Below are 15,229 nucleotides of genomic sequence, written 5' to 3'. Positions count from 1 at the left end.
TGTGTAACTGTCAGAATCATATAAAAGGAGAACATTTGATTCAGCTCTACTGTGGACAAACACATGAGGAGGAAGAGGCGGAGGGGGAGAAAAAGAGAGGGAGGAGTGGGGGAGTAAGAAGAGTGTGAGCACCAATATGGCTGAGTGCTGAGTTTGGGAGCCATTAGGCAGAAGGTAATTAATACCTGTCACTGCAGTGCTCTGTTCGCTGCCTTTATTCTGTTTTAGACCAATTAAAATATGACACTCCTCCGGTTGAGGACGTCTTGTTAAAATTAAGCGCCTGAGACACGCAGACACCTTTGATAAACACATTCAGAGCTACAATTGGCTTTGGCAGGGGAGGCATGCTGCAAAGATAGAACGAGTAGGAGAGAAACATAGCTGTGTGTGTGTGTGTGTGTGTGTGTCACTTCCAGTAAGTGTGCGTACTCTTAAATTTGATTAAAAGTATCCTGCATTGTGAGTTTTGCTCCAGCACACACACACACACACACACACACACACACACACACACACACACACACACACACACACACACACACACACACACAACCCCAGGACTGATGTGATGTAGGGAGACGTTTATAAACCGAGCCACACTGACCGGCGGAGACAAGTCGCTGCCAACGATTCGTCGCTCGGACAGCAAGGACAGACAAATGGTAAGCAAAAAACAAGACGAGCCAGGGGAGAGAGATAGAGAGGGGGCGGGGGGGGGGGGTGGCGGACGAAGGAGAGAACAGCTGATGGTATAAAAAGACAGGTGGTATTACGAAAAAAGCTTTAGGAGCGAAGGAAAATATGAGGAGGAGAGTCTGATTGGGAGGACAACAAAAAAGGATGGGAGAACGCGTTGGGAACGTGGAGCGAAATATGGTGGAATTTTTTTTTTTTTTTTTAAACAGTTGAGAGGAACTCAAGAAGACAGACTAGATGGAGAGAAGAGAGGGGAGAACGGAGGGGATGGAGTGATGGAAGCAGGCAGGGGACCAGCAGCTCTCTGCCAACATCTTCATGCATCCTTCCAGACATCAAACTGTGCTGCCATCTGCCTCCCTGCCACACACACACACACACACACACACACACACACACACACACACACACACACGGGGAGAGATTTGTGAAATCATTAGCGTCTCCTGACACTGAATAAATATCTGGGGATGAAATCTGTCCGAGGAGAAATCACCTGCAGGGAAATATGATTGGATGAGATCACAACCTCAGTGGAACGTAATTTGCATGTCACCCAAATGGGATCTGCCTCCCCCCCCACCCCCAACACCGATGCTCAGGGGGGTCAAAAAGCACAACTCACTCACTGATTGGTTGAAATGAGCAACAATAGCTAGTCAATGGCTGCTCCCTGGGAATTACAGGGCTGCCCTCCTCTGGCTGATTTACAGAATCCTGTCGTTTGATTGGAAACAAGACGTGGAGACAAATGACGACTGGCAGTTGTTTTTAATCACAGTAAAGCTGAGGAATAAAAATCAACACAAAGAGCACAGAGTGTCTCGATAACCACATACAGAGTCTTATCTATACATACAGTTATATAATAGATTCACTTCTCCCTGCTTGAACAGCCTATGATTGTAATATAGAAACATGCCAGTACTGCTTCGGTGAGAAAGAAGAGAAAACGGAGGGGAAAAAGAAAGAACAGAACTCTTTGACAGTCATCATATACATTAGAAAACCTTCAGGCTACATGTTTTTTATAGGTTTATACATCGGTGAGGCATCGGTATTCGTTATAAAAATAGGAATATAGCTGATAGTGAAGCGTTACGGGGTTGACGGAATGGGATTCAGGAGTGATGCACCTCCAGACGCGCAGCAGAGTCAGACGTCAGCGGAAACAGAGTGTTTAAATGACATCAGAACAAATTTGGAAATGACCAAAAAAAAAAAAAAAAAAAAAGACTGAAAGAGCAGAAATGATGAGTCAGCGCATCGATGAAAGTCGAGGACAAGCTGCCCGGTCGAGAGCCCGAAAAAAAAAACGAGACAGGAGAGAAAGAATGAAGTAGCAGAGTGATGGTTGTGGGGGGGGGGTTTAGAGTAGTGCAAAGCAGCTCTGAGGTTCCATCACTGTTAGTGAGAGAAAACTAAAGGTGAGACTTGAGGGGGTGGGGCTAACAGAGATGAAGTGTTATTGCTGGGGTATGTGTTCTTGTTTTTTTGTTTTAATTTGGTGTTAACTGGTGAGAAGGGGGACGAGGGGATGGAAAGCAGAGTTATTGCTGAGGGTAGTACTGCTGCTGAGGCGGCTGCGGGGGGTAACCGGGGTAAGGCTGTCCGGGTCCAGCGGGAGCGGCTCCCGGGTACCCCGCCTGCCCGGGAGTCGTCTGGTAGGGCACGTAGGGCATGTTGAACTGGGCGTAAGGGTAGGGGTGGTATCCCACGGGCACCTGATAGTACCTGAGGACACAACAGAGATGAAGATGAATGTGACCGTCGGGAGCAGATTAGCTTAGTGTAGCATAGCGCCGCTAGCCCGTTTCGCACCGATTACGCAGCGGCGCCACAACGAAGACCCGTCTCCACGGCTACAAAGAAGAAGAAGAAAGAGAGAAGAGCACAAGCACAAACGCTAGGAAGTATATAAAATGAGGAACTGCAGACGACGGGCGCTTTTATCGCACCTCTGCAAACAGTTTAGCTTCAACAAGTCAAAAGATGTTTTCTACCTGCTGAACAGCGGGACACACACACACACACACACACACACACACACACACACACACACACACACACACACACACGCACACACGCAGCAGAAACAAGAAGCCGCTCCTTTAACTTCACTGCTTTTACATTAACTGACTCACAACAGGTGGAACGTTTGAGCGGAGATGAAACCTCACCCTGGGTAGCCCTGGTAGCTGGGGTAAGGGGGGCCCTGGGCCTGGTTGGGAGGGGCCATGGGCGGTGGGTTGCCGGTGCCGGTGGGGGGACCGGTCGGTGGCGTGTTGGTGGGAGCGCTGGAAGCTGCATGTGGGGTGACGGTCGGTGGAGGGGGCCTGGCCGGGGGCTGGGGCTTCGCCTGGGGCTGCCCGGGGTCCTGTTGGGTCTAGCAGGCACAGCGGGAGACGCCACGCAGATCAACAACAATAACAACAATAATAATGTCTGCTGCAGCTGTTTGGAATATCAGCTCTTACAAAGACAGTTCTGGGGGCAGGCGTGGGGCCGCTGGGGGGGGCCGCCGGGGCGCTCTGATACGCTGGGACGTTAAAGGATGGAGCGCTGGGTTCTCGGGCGATGCTCTGCTGCAGATCCCTGAAACAGGAAGTCAAAGAGCGACTGTACCAAAATGTCTCCTTCGTATCCAGGAAGTCACCTGGTGTCATATTACATCATAACAGGAACAACACACACACAATTATACCTCAATGTCTACACAGGAAACATTTAAAAACCCCTGAACATCATTAAAGAGAAAGGAACAGGAAATGACTTACTTAAGTAGTTCATCCCGCTCTGTTTTGCGAGCAAAAACGATGTCACTGCATTTGTTCTGGAACTTGAGCAGGATTTCTGTCAAGTCGTTGTAGAACTGGGGGGTTTGGGGGGTGGAGAAGCAAAAATAAATCACCTGACTTGCAAAACACACCTCCATGTATGAAAGCGAAAGAAATAAAAGCGGAAAGTTTCTGACAGCGCATGCATTAATGCGGGATGGGTTTATTTCTGCTCAGCCACGAGTGTGCTGAGTCCGTACTTTGGTGCCCTCCTGCAGGTTGTTGGTGATCTCCACGTAGCTGTCGTGAGCTGAAGCCAGCTTCTTCAGCACCTCCTCCCTCTGGTTAGCCTCCGAGTTGGACTGTTTCAAGCTGCTGAACTCCTGGTAGGACGTCTGGAAGAAGATCTCAGGTTGAAAAGGCAGTTTTTATTGAAATACAACACTTCTGTGTGTGTGTGTGTGTACCTGAACTTGTCCCAGCAGCTCCTCCTGCCTCCTGGTGCTTGTCTGTACCTTCTCCTTGTAAGTGCCGTACAGCTGATCGAGCTGGCTGACCGACAGCTGCTCCTCGTTGATGGCCTTGTCCTGAGCCAACGCCGTCAAGAAGGTGACCGACATGTCAAAGGTCACGGCTTTGATTTCCCCCTCCAGGATCTCCCTCTCCTTCTTCACCTCGTCCAGCTGGGCCAGCAGGGAGCGAAGCACGTTCACTACCTGGGTGAGGGTAGAGAAGACGGACGGACGCATGGAGCAGCGTTTCAAGCACTTCAAAATGAGGGCAGTGGATGTTTTTTGGTTTTCTTTTAGCATGAATGCAGTGAAACTTTAAGACGTGCACTTCCTCCTTGCCAGATGCTCATTTAGTTATTGAAGTTCCCCAGTGAAACAAAATGCAAAGTCAGCAAGCAGAATGAAAAATGGCACTGCTGTTGGGAAGAGGGACAGGACTATAAAGTACACAGCGTCCACCGGGTATTTCTGTAGCAGAATTCTATGTGTATTTATGTTTATGTGGCGAACACAAGGAGACAACTCCTTAAAAACACAAGTACAGCTCTACTCAGTCGCGTAGATACACGTATAAAGACACGATCAGAACGACAGACCTCGCTGCCCTGCAGAGTCTTGATGGGGTTGGCGGAGGGGATGGCAGCGTTGAGCTCGTTCTCTGGTTTACACAGCAGGGCGATCATCTCGCAGTGCGTGTTGTAGCGGTCTTTCACAACCTGGTCCGCCTGAACGGCCTTGTCCAGGATGCTGCGGAAATTAGCTCCCTCTGGGGGAGAGAAGGGAGGGACGCAGGTGAGGCGACGGGAAGGAGAGGAGACGAGGAGCAAGGAGAGAAAATTAAGATGAGTGAAGACGTACAGGGTTACTGTGTGTGTGTCTGTGTGTGTGTGTGTGTATACCTGTACGAAGGGGCTTATAAAGGTCACCAGATGCGGTTCTGTTCCATCGCTGGTTGAACTTTGCTCTCAACTCGTTGTCTGTCGTCTCTTCATCATTCAGCATCTTGAAAGCCTGAAGACAACGAAACACACAAACCATTTCCTCAAACCGGTCACTCCTTTCATTTGATCGTTCCATAAATATTTTTGTCAATAAAGTGAAAAAAGTCATAATTACAGTCCAAAACTAAGTGAACTTTTTAGCCAGAAGAAATTTACTTCACATTTTCTTTCAACTTAAAGGCTTTTTAAACAAGAATTTACTTTTGGGAGAAATTAGTATATTTCACTGCAGAAGCTTCAACTGCCAACAAAGTTGGAAGCGGCGTGTGTTTTATGTTTTTAGTCCCGTCTGTTTTTTTGTTTGTCAATAAGAGGTCTAAAAATGGGTTGGATGAAGCTGAAGGAGATGCACGCACACACACACACACACACACACACACACACACACACACACACACACACATAGGCACACACAGTTCTTGGCCCAAAGATCAGTGGATTAGATTTCACTGATGATCCCGATCTGGGATTTCTGCCATTGGGGACGATCATGATTTTATTTTAGCATTCATGTGTTCCTCTGGTAAAGGCGGTCGGAATGTCCAACACTCAGGAAGTCCAAATCAGCTGCCAAACAACATTTCATTCGTACGGTTCTTTGTCAAAAAAGTTAGATAAGTAATTATGGGATGTACACAGTCCTTTAAAACAGCGATCAGAGTGTTTCTGCGTCTGACCTCATCCAGGATCTCTCGGTTGCGCGTCAGGAGCTCAGGCAGGTCTCTGATGAGCTGCTCGATGCTCTGCAGTCCACCCTGCTGCACGATGGACCGCGCCTTCTCAGCAATGGATTGTGGGATAGAGTCTCCTGACAGATCCTCCAGAGCAGCTGGCAGATTGAGGGATGCCAGCACCCTGATGGAGCGTTACACATAATCCATCAGTTATTAAGGTCTTCAAACATCTATTTGTGCCCCTTAAAAAAAACAACATGCAAGTCATCTAAAGAATAGTTTATCAAACTGTTCACTAAAGTCGTTAAACACAGATAAACAATATCAAATCATGTAATGTGCGTTCATTATTTAGAGCACTAAAAACAAGTACTTGCATTGACATTTTAATGGTAGCAGCATTACGTTTTAAATTTTTAATAAATCCATCACCGCATCGAGACACGAGCACTCACAGGGATGTTCGTGTTTCTCCTGCATTGTTAAGGACGTCTAGAGGAAAGTCATACACACCCGTTGCAGAGGTTGGTGGCCTCCCTCATGGTTCCCACCAGTCTGTTGACCGTCTCAGCTTTCCTCTGGTTGTACATGCTCATGGACTGCTGCACCATCATGGGGACCATCTTCTCAAACAAATCTGGAAAGGAAAGGCAAGAATCTGCATTAACTGGAAAAACACGTCATTCGGCGTTGATGAGAGTCCATCTGACGGTACTCAGGTCAGCAGCCTCAACGGATGGGAGGCTGTTGTCTCACATCTGTTCCCATTTATAACTGCTGCTCATTAGAAAAGTGTTGTGTCATGATTTACGGATCAGCTTCACTTTTCCTGAAGTTATCAGAGGAAAAAATTGACAAGGGATGCTCTGATGAATGCATGCTGAGTGCCTCACCTGTGAATTTCTGGCTGAGTGGATTTTTCATCGTGGTTGCTTTGACAACCGCTGCTTTGCCGATGTGATCCAGATCTTTTATCTCAGGCACGCGGTCGTGGTAAATGAAGTCATTGTCTTTTTTGGCTGCAGCGAGTAAACGGTTGATCTTGTCACTCAGGTCCTTAACGCTCACGTATTCATCGTAATGGGACGCCACTTTCTTTACCAGCTCTGCTGAGTGCTGGAGGGACAAACCAGAGAGAAAAAGACTAAAGGGAACTTCCTTTATGAATACTGTGGGTTTTTTGAAGAACTTCCAAGAAGGTGTTCCTAAAGTCCACTTCCTGAAGTTTACATAACGTCACCAGACTTCAGTCAAGGTACAGCAGGACCTCTACCTGATATCCTGAGGGGTCTGATGGGGTTTATTCAGAAATGCATTATGAAACTATAATTCTCTACTGTAGTTAGTTCAAAAACTAGTCAGTTTAAAACCTAGTTAGTTATGTTAGTTACGTTATGTTGATGCCCCTAGTACGTAAGAAATGTTCTGATAATCCAATATAATTCCACAGATTCTGACTTGCTTGTGAGATGACAATGCAGAAATCTGTTTAAGAATTTTAAAGTGAGTACAAGTGCAGTGTTTTCTGTATCCTGCAAGAAAAATGTTTTTAACATCCGGCAACTGGTGTCTTCAGTGGTAAAATGAAAACCAGTGGTCCGAGGATTGATCCTTGAACTCCCAGGGGAACTGATTCTGTGCACAATCAGCCTTGATGTTAAAAGGCTCTGATCAATAGTGATCAAACAATACTATGAGATAATGAGAGGCTTAAAGTCCCATGAAAGCCGTTTACCTGCAGCCGAGCAATCTCCTCCCCGTAGCACTTCTTCTTCTGGGCCACGGCGCTCTGGTGCAGCTCGGCGTTGGCCTGCATGATGCAGTGCTTGGCGGCCAGCACCGACAGCACTTCCTGAAAATAAAAATACTGACCAGGGAGAGGCAACCACAGAGCAACACGCAGGCACGCAAACACATATATATGCAAAAACACACACACACACACAAAGATGGAAAGGCAAAACCACAAAATGGCAGACGCACACCAGCGAGGTCAAATCACAGATGGCAAATACATACAGGCACAAGCAATCAGAGGTGTGTAAACAACACAGGCGCACAAACACAATCAGTGCCAACGCCACCACCAACGAGGGATGCAGAAAGAAAGGAAGACAACGAGAGAGAGAACAGAACAGGCCATGAGTGTTTAACCTTTAAGCAAAAGCTGCCACACCTTCATCAAATGTCCCATAGCTGTATATGAAGTGTGTGTGTGTGTGTGTGTATGTGTGTGTTACGTGTGAGTCTAAGTGTACGTGTGAAAGAGAGAGACACTACGACAGTGAATGGGTCTGATTCATACACGATGTATGGATACGCTTTCCTGGGATTGTTTCCTGCTTCCAAACAGAATGAAGTCTGAAGTTCATGTGAGTGAAGCTGCCGCTTCAGCCGCGAATGCTTCTGAACTAGCCTCACATGTTTGTGGTCACACAGCAGCTCGTTCATTCGACACAGAAAAAGGTTAATCATGGACCGACAGACGGAGGGAATTGTGGAGTGACGTCAATTGTTAACTTGATGTTTGCATTCCAGACCTCTTTGTTTCGAGTGACTGATGTTGGCCGAGGAGAGTGGAGAAACGTGGCTATAAAGTTATTTTTTAAGAATAATTCATTGGGGAAGCCATTTGAGTTGAGTCACAGCTTTTGATTATTTTCCAACTGAAGTTATTTTTTACTGAATTGTGTAAATGAGCTGTTCTGATAAATTAAAGCTCATCGCAGCATCACAAGCATTAAGATTAAGTTCAAGGCCTACAAATGTTAAACTTACCTGACATTTTGTACATTCACAGCCTTGTTTTTAATGACTTTGAAGCTGCTGCTATTGATTATTTTTATTAGATAATCTGCCACTTCTATCCTCAATGCCTTTTGGTTTATTTTGATGCCATGGAGTCCCTTATTTTTCTCTCTCTGTGTTTCAGACGCAGGGTTAGACCATGAGTATTTCAGCTGCCTGCCAGTAGGTAGTCGGAAACCCATTAGGATGAATTAAGTCACACTGCAGCTTGGTAGTAACCAACCAATCAGAGTGAAGACAGGATGGAAACAGGCCAATGAAAACAGAAGTTGCAACTGGACAGTCCCACAACCCTGAGTACCAAACCAAACGTTCTAACATTCCAGAAATACATACAAACTTACACACAGTCAAAACAGGCAATACACACACACATGCACGCACGCACACACACACACACACACACACCACACCATATGCATTCTCTTCACACACGTCTAACTGCTAATGTGTTTGTTACCGTATTTTTCCAAACTGAGCACTAGTTTTAGTTGAGTGTGTAACCGGATGCATGTCCTCCACATACCTTGGGAAGGTTGTCTTTGTACTGGCACTGCTTGTAGGCGTCGCCATAGAAATCCGCTGCCTGATTGGCTAACTTTGCAATGACAGCATCTTTCATCTTGTCTACGGGGTGAGCGAGAAACTTTAATGAGTTCACAACAAACAGAATTAAATTTAGGAAAAAAGAAGATTGTTGAAGGGAATATAAAATTTGACTAATTAGAAACTAAGTCTAGATGTGTTGCAGAACTAGTTTGATGACCTAACCTTCAAAACTGTTTAAATATTACGATAAACAGCTCGGAGCAGAGGTTGTTATGCCTCCTGCCCTGCCGTCACCAGAAATTCATCTTCAGGCAAAAACTGAACAGGAACTTATTAAAAGTTATACGCAGTGCAGCCGCTCTGGTGTCTTTATATCTATGTGAGTGGCAGGTCTGTGACACCAGCGTCCATAAACTCATTCAATACATTACTGGGATCAATTCGTGGCCCACGTCTAAAAAAGAGTAATACAACGTGCGACTACCACTCAAACTTGGATTATGCGCTTCCTATTCTGGCAAGACAGAAATAGAGACAAAGTGTGTTTGTATCCTTGTCCGTCTTTGATACCTGATGTGGCTTTGAGGAAGATGACCTCCTGAGCCTGGGCCAGCATGATGATGCTCAAGGTACCGACAGTTTCGGGAGAGATGTCCATGGTGGGCTCCCTGTTCAGTGATGTCAGCACTGTGTCCTTGATGTGGCCAAAGGCTCCACTGGCCAGCTGGAGAGTGAGACAGAAAGACTCGAGCTAATGAGGCTCTGCTGCCAACGCTGAATTTCACATAGCCTGATTTATTTGAACTTCTGCCTCCTGCGTGTAATTCAGCCCTGGGTGTCTACATTTCCTTCAGGCCCTCATGCACGATCACGCCAAGGTTACGGGTACAAAGTTAAGTTTGATTTGTCAAATGTGGGAAAATTAGTAGAGGAAATTAATTCATTTTTCAAATTGCATGCTGTAAACATGAAAAAAAAGATCCAGGGTCTACATATGGACTTCTGAGACATGAAATACATGAAATCTATAAAAAGGTCGCTTATGCCTTTAATTGAAATAAATAAATTAGGATCAGTGAACGTTTAACTCAAAGTATTAAATAAATAACAGATAGATCAAAACAGAGTAAACTAGGAAACTTGTGTCCAAGGACACACATGGCTCGGCTACTAAAAGAAAACGCGATGTGTGCTTATGTGGAAAGACCGTAACCTTTGTCATCACACACACAATTTACAACCCCCCACACACAATTTAGCAATCCATTTTGAAAGGAAAGTGCATGGAGCACGCCCACCATTACAGCTGAATAAAAGTAGGATGACATGAAAAGCGCACCAGTTCAAATATGCCGAAATGATGAAACCAATCACGACAGTCACATCCTCAGGGCCCTGAGACACGGGTGACCTTATATACCCCACATGGTGGGGGCATAAAACAGTGTAGGTGGTAGTGATTTCATTTTTTCAAGCCGTAATCATATTTCAGAATGAATAATTCCATTTGAGACGATGTCTAGATCTGTAGCCGCCAGCACCATGACCACCAGCCTCTAATCAGCAGCCCTTTTTCTTCCTTCTGAAACACAGATGCTGTGCAGCCGTCTCTACGTAAAACAGCAGTTATTTAATCAGTAGTTTTCGACAGGGCCTCTAAAACTCAAACTATACAACTGTGAGACGGTGCACCCACCTGATAGAACTTGGCTGCGTTCTTCAGTCCCTCTTCGCTGTCCAGGTTCTGCTCTGAGGCGATCTGACTGGCGAGCGCTGCGGCGTTGAACAACACACACGTCTTCTCGTAGCCCAAACTGGCTAAAGCTGCACAAAACAAACACAATTACTATTGAGAATCTTTGACAACCACCTTCTTGTCACCTGTTTTCGGATTCTTTTGAGAGAAAAGCTGAAATAAAAAAACAATTTCAGGGAGACTTTACCAACAGAAAAAGTGACTGTCATTCCCTGGGATACCGAATGGCCACAGATTTCTGCAACAACCTACTCCTTCATTCAAAATTTTCCTTACGTGGTGGGCCCTTTAAAAAAAAAAGCCCAAAGACATGCGATCCAACCATTCACCGCAGACGACAAAAGATTCAAGCTTCAACGGACTTAAGACTTAAGTCAACAAGCACCAAGCTGCCGCCACATTCTTCTGATTTCACATGGATTTATATTAAAGTGTTTTTATCCATCGGCGTCTGACGCATACTTATATACTTACTTACATGTGTCATTTATTTCTGTCCCTACACAAATTTTCAGACCTATTTTTCCTTGAACTCCCTTTCCTCTCTACAGCTGACTACCTCTGTGAAGGCACCCGGTTGCATGGATGGGTATTCTTAGGCCGATGCAAACGGACTTAATTAGAGGTTGCGCTTACCAAGCTTGACTGAGCCACCAAACAACGACCCTTTATCAAAGGCATCCTTCCATGTGAAAGTCAAGCAGAGCTGTGGAAATACAGAGTCCGTTTGTGCTCAAGTTCTACTATTTAGGGAATAATCCACAATTATGCATGCTGGAAAATCAGTTACCTGATTTTCAGAGAAAGGAAACTTGGGCTCGACAGCGCAGAGCTGGTCATAGTATCTGGAGAGAGAAAGAAACACCAAGATTAAATCTGTGTTTTCTTATTCTTATGTATAAAGAAATCATCCTAATTGACATGTTGATTTAGACATTACAGAAGTGTAGTGTCTAATTCTAATTTTACAGTATTGCATTGTTATTTTGATGAAGCTACATCATTCTATTTGATATACTTTGATAATTCTTTTATATTTAAGCCTAAAAGCTTTTCTTTGTTATTATTATATTTGTTTACCTTATTATTCATTGTTCAAGTTGACTTTATCAACTGCACTTAAACAAATGGAAGTGCACATAAGCCACCCCCTCTGTTCTGATGAGTTACTATTTCAGGAACTGTGGTTAAACAATAACTCAGCCTTAGTTAGTCTGCAGCGCACCAGGTTACTTTCCCAGTATGAGGTTACCATAGAAACTAAGCTTAAACTATGTTGAACACATTAAAATTGAATCAGACATCCTAATATTTGAGAATTTTGTTCTATGGGAGCAGCATACATGTTTAATTTAAGTAAACCTTAAAAGAAAACAAAAAATGATGAAAAACGAGACGAGGCTGTAGAGTTATTGACTCAGAAATGCGTACGTGAACAGGTTGTGATTATTGTGAAATATCTGCCGATGTGAGGAAGTTCTATTGAGATAAACTTCACAATGAATCATAAAACAAACATTAGGTGAGGAAACCACACTGCAGTGAATACACAAGAGAATACTCTCACACACTGAGTGACAGCTCTTCATCAAATATCTGTGTTAGTGATGAATAGCTTATAATTAAAAATGCCAAAATACAAATTTTGGTCAGGGAATCCCTTATTATTAATTCATTGATACAACTTTTCCTGTTCGGGAAAAGACTGGAGTGTAAATCTACATAAAAAAGAAGAGGAGAAAGGTGGAGAGTGGAAAGCTGAGACGAGGTGTGTCCCTTGGTTACCGACAATGGTTACAATGATGACATAATAGCTGTGACAGGATAGGCCGTTGCTCTGGATACCTGGCACATGGCAGGTGGTACATGTAAATCGCAGAGAAATGAAATGCAAGCAGCAATCTGCTATGCACAAACTTGCTATTCTACATTTTCCTGCTCATTAACCAAATGCATTTAAGTATAGTACTGTACATGCTTTACATTTTTCAGGTCTGATATATTTTAAAATCTCTATATTATTCCACCTTAAATACTGTGGGAAACGTTTTCTGGTCTTGCAAAAAAAATTTTTTCCTTTTGAGACAGTATAGATAATTTATTTGACATTTTTTGTCAGTAATTCCCAAAACTGTCTTATAAATTAACATAAACCTGGAATGACTTCTGATGCAAGATGTACGTAATTCCTCAAATCAGGTCAGGTGTCTGCTGGAGTGGAACTTCTTAATCTGTCTGAAAATGAAACTCGAAAAAAAAGTTTTTTGTAACACCAGACTTGAGAAAAAGTTTTACAAAGTCACATGATCAAAATTAATCTTAATTAAACGTCCAGTTAGTGTTTAGCACGGCTGCAGACCGGCAGCACTGATCCTTCATAACCTTTAATACACTCTTTAAAATATTACCGGAAAGCACTTCCTATTAGTATGTGTGAGAAAACACCTCTATGTTCCGTACACACCCTTGGAGCGCATACCTGGCTTGTCACGTCATTTGGGAATCCTTTGCAGAACACAACATGAGTCATTGAAAAGAAAATCTGAAATGAGCGCCAAGGCTGAATCTACATACCACGTAAAAATTTGTTGTGCTACTTATCGCTGAATAACGTGATGCTGGTCATACTGTAGAGTTGCAATTACATCAAGGTTAAGCAGCAGATTTACTCAGTCAATACTTCCATGATCTTCTCCATTCAGGCTCTGTTAGTCATACTTAAGTGAACAAATAGGAGAGTATTAGATACAGAGGAAGTTTAATCAAAGTTCCTCAACAAAATGGTTTAGCAACCATTTTTTTTTGTTTGTCTGTGTATTTTTTTTAAAATTTTATTTTAAATTAATCTGTCAGAGTGAAGCCGGTCTCTGTCAGCAGGGCTGACAGTGAGTCACATTGGTTCTTACCAGCACCCGACACAGATTATGTCATGATAAGATCACGAGTTTGAATGTGTTTAAACTTAGGCTGCCATGTTTGGTCAAAACTTTTCAGTCGCCTTTTTTCAAACGTCATGACACGGAAAACAAAAAGAGGTTTTAGAAACCTGATGACCAGAGGTTTTAGCAACCTGGTGACCAGTTCTCCATTTGACTGGTGGGAACTGATTATTCGGTCGGATAAGGTTGTTGTCTAAATTATGCTGTCACTGACGCTGGTGTTAGAACTAGGTTGGTGACTTTGACATGTTTTTCATTATTGTGTATATATTTAGTTTTTATATTTTTTGGTATTTTAATAATACGTTATTGCTTTGATCCTGTCTGTTCCGCGGGAACGTTGGCGTCTAAAAGTAAAATTTAAGTTAGCTTGAATGCTAAAATAAAACGTGGTTTTTATTTGGGTTTTCTCAGAACTTAAGCCCATAACCAGGTCAATGTTGTTGTTGTTGTTGTTTTCTTCTTAAGTGTATCTAATAGTTTAACAAGATGACAACTCCGCCTGTAAATAAAACTTGAATGGATGATGTATGAGTCAGGTATTATGGGGCATACCTGCTAGCACGTTAGCTTGATTAAGTTTAGCTACCCAGTTAGCAACTAAAAAAGCTCCCCCGTCTGGGTGCGGCAATGACTGCGCTAACACACCGCCACTAGAGGGTTACCATTAGTTTAAGCACTATAGTTGCTTTTTTCTCACTTGTTTCAAAAATACTACTTTAATACCTTAGCAGAATATCCAGGGAGCTCTCGTGTTTGTCCAGCGGCCTCCCCACTGCGCTCTTGCGGAGCTTGTTTAACTCCTCCACGGCGCGCAGATACTCCCCTTGTTCCTCGCTTGTCGAGTATGTGGTTGTTATGAATTTCGACAAAGGTTTCACCAGGTCCACTTCCGAAGTCTTCTTTAACGGGACTGAAATAAACGTCGCCATTTCGGCCCCTAAAAGCGCTGTATTCTATCAGAGAAAACAGAGACGCCTATAGAACAGCGAACACAAACAACAGCGACCGATTCACTTCCTGGTTTCTGTCAGGGAGCGTCAAATGACGTCACGGGAAATGAGACTCACCGCGCAGACTCAGTGCTGTTCTGTGGAGAACCTGAATGAAAGGTAAACTGTTGGGATGTGATGTAAACCTTATCTGATTAAAATCAATAAATTAACCACAAATATCGATAATACAAGCACATTACTCTTTCAATCAGACTAATCATTTTTGATTCCAGACTAATAAATATACGATTACAGACTAATACATATACGATCCTCAATTGGTGAGGTTAAAATACTGGGTGATTTTATTCTGTTTGATTTTACTACAACGGTATTTACGGTATTTTAATTTAATATCAATTTTACACACACTTTTAAAAGACTAGATTTGCGTAAGTTTATAAATATATTTAAAAGTATAATACATCTATATTTAAAAGTATAAAACTATTATTGTTCTATTATTATTGTGCTAAAAGTGCATATTCTCACAATGAAGCTGTTCTGTTCAATCAATAT

At 43.5% G+C, this 15,229-nt stretch overlaps 1 protein-coding gene across 2 annotated transcripts; it reads right to left on the bottom strand.

Annotated features, from left to right (window-relative positions):
• Positions 1-1,451: 1,451 nt before the first annotated feature.
• Positions 1,452-14,732, bottom strand: pdcd6ip (programmed cell death 6 interacting protein). 2 transcript variants are annotated; one of them, XM_068332760.1, is made up of 18 exons: positions 14,442-14,732; positions 11,567-11,621; positions 11,413-11,482; positions 10,717-10,844; positions 9,591-9,744; positions 8,998-9,098; positions 7,399-7,530; positions 6,557-6,779; positions 6,177-6,300; positions 5,667-5,844; positions 4,888-4,999; positions 4,585-4,754; positions 3,944-4,192; positions 3,737-3,871; positions 3,477-3,571; positions 3,177-3,294; positions 2,880-3,085; positions 1,452-2,433 (listed from the first exon to the last, which is right to left on the bottom strand). In XM_068332760.1, exons 1-18 carry the CDS (start codon positions 14,645-14,647, stop codon positions 2,250-2,252), a joined length of 2,640 nt encoding a protein of 879 aa, XP_068188861.1. In that variant the 5' UTR covers positions 14,648-14,732; the 3' UTR covers positions 1,452-2,249. The 2 variants fall into 2 exon arrangements, with proteins under 2 accessions (XP_068188861.1, XP_068188862.1); XM_068332761.1 differs by having other exon boundaries at positions 7,399-7,515.
• Between the last annotated feature and the right edge of the window lie 497 nt (positions 14,733-15,229).

Source organism: Antennarius striatus, chromosome 14, assembly GCF_040054535.1.
Source record: "Antennarius striatus isolate MH-2024 chromosome 14, ASM4005453v1, whole genome shotgun sequence".
Classification (NCBI taxonomy): Eukaryota; Metazoa; Chordata; class Actinopteri; order Lophiiformes; family Antennariidae; genus Antennarius; species Antennarius striatus.
Note: the sequence above shows the minus strand (reverse complement) of the source record. Positions and strands in the feature narration are given on the sequence as shown.